The sequence below is a fragment of the Camelus ferus genome, chromosome 23, assembly GCF_009834535.1.
Source record: "Camelus ferus isolate YT-003-E chromosome 23, BCGSAC_Cfer_1.0, whole genome shotgun sequence".
NCBI classification, from domain to species: domain Eukaryota; kingdom Metazoa; phylum Chordata; class Mammalia; order Artiodactyla; family Camelidae; genus Camelus; species Camelus ferus.
In genome coordinates, this window is record NC_045718.1 from 17,408,304 (window position 1) to 17,419,020 (window position 10,717).

At 36.8% G+C, this 10,717-nt stretch overlaps 1 protein-coding gene across 6 annotated transcripts in view; it reads left to right on the top strand.

Annotated features, from left to right (window-relative positions):
* Positions 1-10,159, top strand: part of CR2 (complement C3d receptor 2) — a 30,967-nt gene extending 20,808 nt beyond the window's left edge. For 4 of the 6 annotated variants that reach the window (XM_014568354.2, XM_032467080.1, XM_032467079.1 and 1 more), the window contains 5 exons: positions 336-524; positions 1,487-1,510; positions 2,188-2,266; positions 6,517-6,622; positions 9,432-10,159. In XM_014568354.2, coding sequence (XP_014423840.1) covers positions 336-524; positions 1,487-1,510; positions 2,188-2,266; positions 6,517-6,607 — 383 coding nt within the window. In that variant the 3' untranslated portion in view covers positions 6,608-6,622; positions 9,432-10,159. The remainder of the gene's footprint in view (positions 1-335; positions 525-1,486; positions 1,511-2,187; positions 2,267-6,516; positions 6,623-9,431) is intronic. The other 2 variants (XM_014568355.2, XM_014568356.2) reach the window with 1 other exon arrangement.
* The last annotated feature ends 558 nt before the right edge of the window (positions 10,160-10,717 follow it).

Consider the following 10,717-nt stretch of genomic DNA (forward strand, 5'->3'; position numbering starts at 1 on the left):
AAGAGTAGAAGTTGACGGAGCAATAATTCAGAGTTCTTAACATGACCCTTTCAGCCCTCATAGTTTCTCGAAGAAGCCACTAAAATTATCATTTTGGCTTAGAAACTAAAGCACAAAGAAGGAATGTAGTCTGGCATAATTACCTGGAAGTTATTGATGTAGATGGCTGATGCTAAAAGTCTATGCCTAGGACATCATTTTGTGTTTCAGTGAAGATTTACTAACTGAGAATAAACTAAGTTGGTTTCATAAATCTTTCCATTAAGGGCAGTATTTATGCTCATGGCAAAAAGCCAAAGTATGACCCAGCTTCAACGCGATTCCTTTGATTTCAGAGGTGAACTGTAGCTTCCCAGAGCATATAAATGGAATCCAGAATGGGCTAGAGCCTGGCAAGATGTATCAGTATGGAGCTGTCGTCACTCTAGAGTGTGAAGATGGGTATACCCTGGAAGGCAGTCCTCAGAGCCAGTGTCAGGAAGATCACCGATGGAACCCTCCCCTGGCTGTTTGCAAATCACCAAGTGAGTACAAAGGGCTTCACTAAGCTCCTACTCGTTTCACTGGAGAGAAGAGAGTAAGGGGTACCCCTCAATGTTAGGGACTCCTGGGTTTTAAACTGGCTTCGGACTGTGACCAGTGGTGCAGTAACAGACGAATTTGAAGTTGGTGGTCTATTCTGAGGATGGGAGAAGTAAAGACAGAACATAAAGAGAGAAGAGCACTAACTGAAAAGGTGCAAAACTAACAACCTTATGCCGTTATCTCGTGGTATCCGCAGAGGGCTTGGTTCCAGAACCCCCTTGGATACCAAAATCTGCAGATGCTCAGGTCTCTTATATAAAATGGTATAGTATTTGCATGTTACCTGTGCACATCCTTCCATATACTTTAAATCATTTCTAGATTACTTATAATACCTAATGCATTGTAAATACTATGTAAATAGTTAATGAGCTTATAGTAAATTCAAGTTTTGCTTTTTGGAACTTTCTGGAATTTTTTGATTTTTCCAATATTTTCTGTCTGTGGTTGGTTGAATCTGCAGATACAGATATGGAGAACCAACTGTATTTTGAAAGCAGTTGGCTGCTGAGACTTCCGTTATTCCTGAATCTTCATTAACAAGTGCTTACTAATATGACAGGGATCTCCAAAAATACATTAACCAACCTGTTGTAACAGTTAATGTTTGCATTCCAACCTGGGAAATCCCTGATTATAAAGTTGAGTTTATTGTTTTTTTCATTAGTGAACTACCCCAACTTAAAGTGAAAAAAAAAATCTTTTTTTTTTAATCCAATGGCAGTTTTACACAAGAAATGAAGGAAGATTGGGTATAATCCAGGTTTCCAGTACATCTTTTTAAGTAGATTTAGAGAGGAGGGAGCTGTGTGTTAACTTCGGGGACGTTACCCTGGGACTCTGAGCTGCGTGGAACCACGCAGCTAGACTAACATTTTTGTAATTTTTGTATTCTTTGTAGGCTCACTTTCTCCTCTTCTTGGTGGTAAGTTTTCTTAAATACTTGAAGAAGACTTCTAATGGTGTTTTATATATGAAAAAAAGTATAATTTGAGGCCCTGTATCTGGCCTGTTAATTTTTTTTCACTTATAAGAAATTATCTTTTTTGGTGTTTTAAGGATTTTTTAATGTGCACTTCACATCACAAACTGTCACCTTTGGATAGAATGGAATAAATGATTTAAATAGCCATTCCCAGTGTCTATATTGAAAGCTTAGTTTACATTAAACTCTTGATCTTTTGCATGATTTGGTTACTATCAAAATAGACTGGCTTATTCTGCAGCAGCAAAATATATTTCACAACTGAGAGTTAAATGTTGTGCAAGGTGATAGGATCCTCATGTCCTGAGCTCCTAATTTCACCCCAGTGATGAGAATATTACTAATAAAACTGAAAGGAACAGAAAAGCTCAACACGAGCTTGACTGGAACCCTGTGATCAAATGCTTGGTGCTTTAGATTAAGTGTTAACCAGGGTTGAATCCGAAAAACTTTAAGCCCACATATGCTCATTCATGAATTCGGTATTTATGGCCAAGAAAAGATAAGCATAAAAGTCACATAACATATCTTCCCCTACTAGGACTAGGCCCCACAATCACTTCAAACAATGATGATCACATTTTTTCTAGCATTTGACACTCCGTTTTCTTTTCTAGGTCTTTCTGTAGGTGGAGTGGTTCTCATCTGCTTGGTTATTGTCTCCTTATGCATGATACTAAAATACAGAGGACGCCGGTAAGTTCAGCGCATACTTGACCAAAAAGCATAAAAGGTTTTGACTCCTTGCCTGAAACTAAACACAGAAGCACAAATTATATGAAATAAATATTGCAATGTGGTAACTGTAATAAGGTATCTTGTGTTAAATAGAAGACTCTTTCTGTAAGAACTTAAAAAATAACAAATTCTTATTTTATTTGAATGATGTTTATTCAGATGACACGCAATAAAATATCTAGAAAATAGAAAAAAAAAATCCCCAGTCATAACAACTGCAGATACTGGGTATATTCCTATCTGATCATTTTCTTATATTCTTTCTCCGTTTTCCCCTTTAAAACTGAAATTTTAGCTTTATAGTCTCCAGCCTTTTTAAAAAAAATTATTTAGCTTAATGTACAGTTTTTCTTGTGTCTTTAAATCATGTTTTCTTTTTAGGTACTTAATAGCATATTGTTCAATTATATGTATTTCTGTACTGTAGATATTTTAGGTTGCTTCCACATTTATTTTGATAATGAATACAGTATGAGAAAAACCTGAATAAACTTTTCTCATACTTATTTCCTTAGCCTAGATTTCTAGAATTGCTAGGGATAAGTGTATGAACGTTAGATGCTTAAAAAATATTGCCATATGACCTTCTGGAAATTAGGTCTAACTTGATCGTATATCAAATAATTAATGTATCTGGATATATTGTGTTTCTGGACTCCTTTTTCATTTTATTGATCCATCCATTCTTCCATCACAAACCACTTTGCGTTTAAATAGTCTCCTATCCTAATATCTGATAAGGCAAGAAGCCCCTCACTGTTTATTATTTTTTGGGCTTTTCCTTTCTACTATCTTCTGTTTGTTCTTACAGATGAGTTTTAGACGACTTGCCATTTTCTAAAAACAGATATTTTGTGATTGCATTTGAATCTATGGATTAGTCTTTGAGAATTGGCATATTTTCTATAATGCTTTCCCATTCAGAAATATACTAGGCCTTTCTACTTGTTCAAGTAATCTTTAACTCACTCAGCTGTTGTTTTCATGATGACTTAATACATTACTAGGTTTCTATGTTTCGTTATGTTATGTTTTATTGTCTAGAACTTAGACATACTTTTAGCATTTATTTTTAATTTATTAATTTTTAAACATTTGTATGCATAAAGTAATGTTGCCGTAGTGGGTTGTGTGATATTTGGTGGGGACACAAGCAAATGGTCAATACTTGGGAATTTTGATCAGAAAGGATTCCATAGTGGAGGAGATGTTTCAGGTGAGCTTCAAGAGAGTATGGACAAGGGGAGAAAGTTATTCCAGGTAGAAGGAGCATTTAGAGTAAAGACCCAGAGCTTGTTATTCCACCATATATTATGAGAATGGCATAAGCATCTGACATGACTAAGGAATAGTACATGTGATGGTGATTGAAAGTGAAGGTGGCATAATTTTAGGTGGAAGAGTGGCATAAATGACCCCTCTGACACTTAAGTTTTGTGGAAATTACAGAGTATTGTGATATGTGCAAAGGATACATTTTCAGCAAATGATACCATCAAGCATCAGCCTGGAAATATTCCTTGTACACAGATTCTTAAGTCTCTGAACATGTTAGCATTAGGGAGGATAATCACGTGAAGTCTTGTCAGGTCTTAGGTAACCTGCAATGGGGGATGACGTCACCCCAAACCTGTCATCTGCAAACTCCAGCAAAGTTACTTTAACATGCCAAGTCACCTGGATCCATCATTTAGTATGCCACCAGTGCCATCTAATTACACTGTTTGTGGTTTTATAATGCCTAGTGCAACTCTTGAAGGGTTACACTGAATCTGTATAATGGCGGTATCTTTGAACCTGGATAGTTTGTTCAAAGCCTGGAAGAGCCTGAGCACAGAAGGTCTTTCGAGGGTCTGCAACTGGGATGAGCTTTAGGCTGCAGTGTTTATCAGAGTGTGCATCACATATCCTTGGTCCTATAACTGATTTCAGGAGTAACAGTGTCCTATGACCAAATGAGATTGGGAAACACTTCATACTACATTTTTCTTACGGAGATTCGCAATGATCATGAGACTGTTTGAAGTCCTACAATAAAGAAGCCTGTTTAATTAAAAAAAAATACTCTTCCAAACTAACTCAACTGAACTGCAGAACTCTTTTTTCTTGCATAATGCTTTTAACATCCCGTGGAACTAATGTTTAATTTAACATTGAGGAGATCTAGAAAGGTGGCCAGAAGCTAGATCATCCAAAGCCTTGCGTGCCAGGACAAGGAGTTGGGTCTTTACCCTGTAGGAGATTAAACAAGGAAACAGTATGTTCAGATTTGTATTTTCAGAAGAGTGGGTAGTAGTGGGGTCTCAACCAAAGCAGCAGTGGTGGGGATCAAGAAGATGAAACAGCTGTGCAAAGTATCTTTACCATAAAGATCAGATTTAGTGAATTGCTGAATGTGGGGAAAAGGAGGCAGGCACAAAGAATGATTCAAGCTGATGTCACTGGGTAAACCCAGTGGTTCACCAAAAAAGGAGAGGGACAGGTTTGTGGGGGAAAGACGCAGGTCTGACCTGTTACTTTGAAGCACCCATGACATAGGTAGGACTCGAGAGGGGCTTTGGACTCAGGTAGGTGACATTTAAATCACAGTTGAAACTTTGGGACCAAGAAGAACATAAAAGTTTAAAATATAGATGAGAACAGATCTCAGAAGGGCAGTAATGTTTAAGTGGCAGGAGGAGAAGGAACAGTCAGAGGGAAGAGGAAATTTGGGAGAAAATAGTTTCATAGAATCCAAGAGAGAAAAAGGTCCCAAGAAAACAAAAGTAAGGATGTCATTTGTGTGGCTTTCCTCACAGGAAGTCAGAAGATAATTTTAGAGTAATTAAAATTTTAAATAAATAGAAAATGTGGTCTCTATATCTTTCCTTCCAGCTACTAAGTTTGCTATCAGGGCACTGCATATGTAGAAAACTTTGCAAACTTCAGCAATGCCTACAAACTCAAAAAATTCAAAATGTTGCAGTCTGATTATTAAGTTTATTAACATAGTTATAGCAAATACTATATTTAAGTGTCGCAGTTGATGGGAACCAAATTTATGTTGAACTTAATTCCTAAGCATCACTCATTTGTTCTATGTCCAATTTCTAACTGACTTCAGTTCATTTTCTGATAGTTGACATAGACATTTGAGCTGCCTTAAATACTTTTTGTGAGATGGGAAATGGATCATTTAAAATGGATGTGTAGTAACAAAATTAGATATTTTGAAAAGTCACTCAAACATTTGAGGAAGAGACTATGTAATTCTTTTCTTGTCATCTAAGATATTGTAATAAAACCTAAACTTCATATTGACCTAAAAATTACCATTTATTAGTCATCTTAATGTATATTCCTCTTAAATAAGTAAGTTGACCTCTTAAATGTGATAGTGAGTGACATGCTGTAAGTACGCTTTGATAGTAATTTTTCTCACCAGTAATTTTGTAGTGCTTTATTTCAGAGTTCTTCATTATAGCACAATCACACTTTTTAAAATTGAAGTACAGTCAATTATAATAGATCAATTTCTGGTGTACAGCAGTCCTGCCTATACATACATATATTCATTTTCATATTTTTATTTTTTGGGGGGAGGGAATTAGGCTTATTTATTTATTTATTTTTAGAGGAGGTGCTGGGGATTGAACCCAAGACCTTGTGCATGCTAAGCATGTGTTTTATCATTTGAGCTCTACCTTCCCCACTGCACAATCACATATTTATTGTCCTTTGCTAATTTTGGCAAAGTGTTTTAGAAGCATAGCAAACTATATGTGCTTTCAAAGAATAAAAGTAAAAACATCTTAAAAATCATTTTAAGCTTTTAGTGCTGTATGACTTTGCAAGGGTTTTGAAGTAAACATCAAATATAAAAAAATTTTTAAGTTATATTGGAAGATTGCTCCCAGAAAAGTAAATTTATGATCATATTCTAAAATGAATTTTTTTTCGATCTGGGAGTCATAGATTTTAGTCATTAAACATCTTGGATAAAGCTGCCTAATGTCAACTTCTGACTTGGACACATAACAGCTTAGCAAGTTATTTTTTGGGTCTTTCCAAAAAGTGAGGGTTTTAGTGATTACATCATAGTATATTTAAGACAATAAAATGAAATCATCCATGAAAAGTATTTGCCATGTTGGGATTATGGAAAGAAAACAACTGTTACACCTTTATAGTAATCAGTGAGCAAATAATTCTTTTTTTCTTCCATTTAGCAGTTACTACACAAAGGAAAGACGTAAAGAAGATCTTCATTTAGAAACACTAGACGTATATTCTGTTGATCCATACAACCCAGCAAGCTAATCAGAAGACAAACTGGTATCCAATTAAATTTGGAATATTGTTATTAATTTCTATGTCAATATTTCCTTAAATTTATATTTCTCAATAAGCATAGTACTCAGTGTATAACGTTCTGTTGCACAAGTCTTTAGTAATTATGCACAGAAATTCTTAACTTACCTAATTCACATTGCCAACTTCTGTCCCTGGGGTTTTTTTAAACTTATTCATCCATTCAACAAATATTTAAATAAGCAGCAAAATAACTAAGAATAAAATAAGTAAGAAGATGGTAAGTATTATGAAGAGAAATAAAGCAGGAAAAGGGGACAGAGGGGGCAGGGTAGTTGGAAGGGAAGCCTTCACTCAGAAAATGAGATTTGAGCAAAGACTAGAGTGAAGTAAGGAGCTAGCCTTGCAGAGGAAGAGCATTCCAGGAAGAAAGAAGATCAAGCACAAAGACCATAATAAGGTGGTGTGTCCCTGCTGTGTCAGGCACAGCAAGAAGCCAGTGTGGCCTTGCATGGACTGACCAAGGGAGACAGTGGTAGAGATGAAATCAGAGAGGTACAGGGAGGTAGGTGAGGATGACTGATCCTGTAGAGACCATATGCTAGGTCACTGTAATGAACTTGGTATTTATTCTGAGATGAGAATTCTTAGAGTGTTTTAAGCAGAAAAACAAGTGATCACTTTAACGGCTGGATTAAGAAGAGAATGGAGGAAGCCAGGGGTGAAAGGTGGGGAATCAATATGTGTTCTATCACAAAAATCCTGGCAAGAAGTTGTGAGTGGCTACCACCAGGCTAGTGAGAAGAGGTCAAATTCTGCATGCATTTTCGAGATGCTGCCAGTGGGGTTTGCCAACAGTTTGTATCAGGATAAAAGTGGAAGGGAAAAGTCAAGATGATGCCTGGGTTTTTTGGCCTGAGCAATTGAAGGATAGAATTGCCATTAATTAAGACAACTGAGAATGGGAAAAGCAGGATTAGAGAGAAAAACAAGGGGTTCCACTTTGGAGATGGTAAATGTGAGATAGCTAATAGACATCCAAGTAGAAGTGCCGAGAAGGCAGCTGGATGTACAAGTCAGCATTTCAGGGAATAGATCTAGGATCAGTACACAAATTTGAGCTTTTCCATATATGGATGTACAGAATAATGAAACCAAATATGACCAGCAAGGGACAAAAGAGGCTGGGGAAGAGGAAAGGTCTAACTGCTGAGCCCTGGATCCTCCAACGTTAAGAGTCGTGGAGTGAGAAGGAACCAACAGAGGGGTGAAGAAGCAGCTCTGATACAGGAGAAGACTCCAGAGAGCAATGTTCTAGAAGTCATGCGAAGAGAGAATTTTATGAAGGAGAGGGTGATCAACTCTGTCAAATACAGATCAAGAAAGATCAGTAATGAAAACCGACATTTGTGTTTAGCAGCACAAATTTTGCTGGTGAACTTGACTGGAACAGTTTTGGTGTACAGGAAGGATGCAAAACCCTGATTGAAATGAGCCTGGGGGAGAATGAAAGGGGAGAAATTAGAGATATCAACCACAGACAACTCTTTCAAGGAGTTTTTCTATGAAGAGGAGAGGATAAATAGAATGATGGCAAGAATAAGAAGTAGAGTAAAGGGCAGTATTTTTTTAAGAATGAAGAAATAGCAGTGATGTTGCCAATCCTATAAGTGGTTGAGAACGATCTAGTAGGAAAGGGGGAAATGATGGCAGGAAAGAAAAGGAAGAATTGCTGGAGCCACATCTGGGCAAGCTAGAAGGACTGGGATCTTGTACTCAAGCAGGGGAACTTACATAGGAGTGTGGCATTAGCAACAGGAGAGGCGGCAAAACATACAGGGAGATGTGATCGTAGAAGCATGTGTGGAGGTTCTCTTCTGATGCTTCTGTTTTCTCACTGAATAAAAAGCAAATTGATCAACTGAGACATCAGAGATATAAGGAGAAAGAAGAAGGTATTAAGTAGGCACCATGAGAGGTGAAGACTGAATGACAGGAAGTATAGAAAGGTTGACACGCAACGTGAAGGGTCCCCTCGAGTTTCCCAGGAGAAAATAAGGGTGAACATGTGAAGGTTTATTAGACCCAGGCATTATGCTGAGGGTCTTTCATGCCTGATCTCATTTTGCTTCAGTATAACTTTGAAAGGTGTATATTATCCCAAGATAATACCTAGGTGAGAATATAATATCCCAGATGAGAAACCAAGGCTCAAAGTTTCTCTTGGCCAAGGTCTCAGGGTCAGTAATTGGCAAAAGTAGAATTCAAGCTCAAATCTGACTTCAAACTGCTTTCTCCTTCACAGTCTATAAAATATGAAATAAAGATACCACCTCTGCCCTCTTAGAACTTATTTCAGTAAGAAAAATAAGACATATACATTTCATAGTGTAAGAATAAGTACCAAAAACAAGACACAGGAGAACTGCTGTGGCAGTTGAGGAATAAAGGATGCCTTGTTGCTGGTGAGCAAAAGGGAAGGAAATAGGAGAGACTGTTGCAGAGTGATCTCCAGGTCCAAAGCAGTGGGAGCCCAAAGTAGAGCTATGACATAAATATTTGTTGAATGAATATTTGAATGAGTCAGGATGAGAACATTGTTTCAACTTCTCCCTCATTTATTTTATTCATATTTATCAACAAAAAATTTAGTTATTAGTTGCTTCACTTCATGTTGTCCAAAGAAGGACCACTTAATTGATGCTTAATTGAAGCTTGATGCTTCATTGTTTATAGGACTTATAGCTGGTATATATAAAGAGAATGTTGATACTCATATTTAAACTTCAAGTTGCAGCAATGCCTTTCCTAAATAGAAATTAATCTATTTCAGTGTGCCTTGTTGCTTGGAACCCAACTGAACATCGGTTGGAAAGAAGCCATTCTAATATCAGCAAGTCTTTTTGTATGTCCTCAACATCAGTGAGATTCTATCATAAGCTTCAACTCCTATATGCACTTATTCTCAAGCGGAACAAAGAAAGTGTGCTTGATGATAAAGATGGGAGCCCAGTTTTACCTCCACACGCTCTTCAAGAAGTTTTCGAAGCCTCACTTGTGATGTGCCTGGAGCTGGGCTCTGACTATACACAATTATATAACTCTGAAAAGTGTTACCTTTTGTGGAACTAAAAAGAGCTGTCCTCACGCCCAGACTCTTCTTTTATAATCAGCATACTTACTGTTACCATACTCTTTTAGTTATAGTGTGTTTTTAATTATTTAAGCAAAGTATTAAGCATATCCTGTGGTTATCATGGGCATATGTTTGATGGGGAGTCTAGTTTTATTTTTACAGTAGCATCTTTTTCTGATATGTTTTAACATTTCACTTATTTCCCCTTGGTTTGAGATTTTCTCATAATATATAATCACTCAGTAATTTCAACTTGCACTTTATTTTTAAAATCATGAGTGAAGTTTTATTTCTAAAGTTTCGATGTACAATCCAAGATTTCAATGTTTCCTTGAAAGCTTTGTCAGAAGCTGTAGTTGTTTGTAAAATGTCATGTAATAGCATGTACGTTAGTCATTCAAATAAATTTTATCTTTAAAGAAAAACATTTTCCCTATGTTATTCTTTCCCCCTGGAGTCAGTGCACTCCTGAAAACAGACACAGTCTTAGGGTTTTTCGAGTTCCTGATTTAACGTTTATGCATTCCGGATCCCACCACATTGTCATGTTAGTCAAACTCTCAACCCACAGACTCAAGGCAGTCATCCTTGAGACTTCCTTTTATATTTATCCAGCCAACGCTTTCACCTAGCCCATTCATTCTTCCCCACCACACGCTAAATCCAGCTGTCAGTTTTTTTCTTTATAGCATTTAAATTATTGAGAAAATAAAATCTTGCTTACTGGCCACCACAAATTTGCTCCCTGCCCCCAACTTCTCCAAGACTGTGCGTTCTGTTTGACATCTTTTGTTTTGTTTTTATAATTGTGGTAAAAAAACATGTAATATAAAATTTACAGTTAATAATTTTTAAGCGTACAGTTCGGAAGTGTTAAGCGTATTCACATTGTTGTGCAACAGATCTCCAGAACTTTTTCATCTTACCAAACTGACCCATATCCATGAAACAACTACTCCACATTCCCCCCTTCCTTCAGTCCC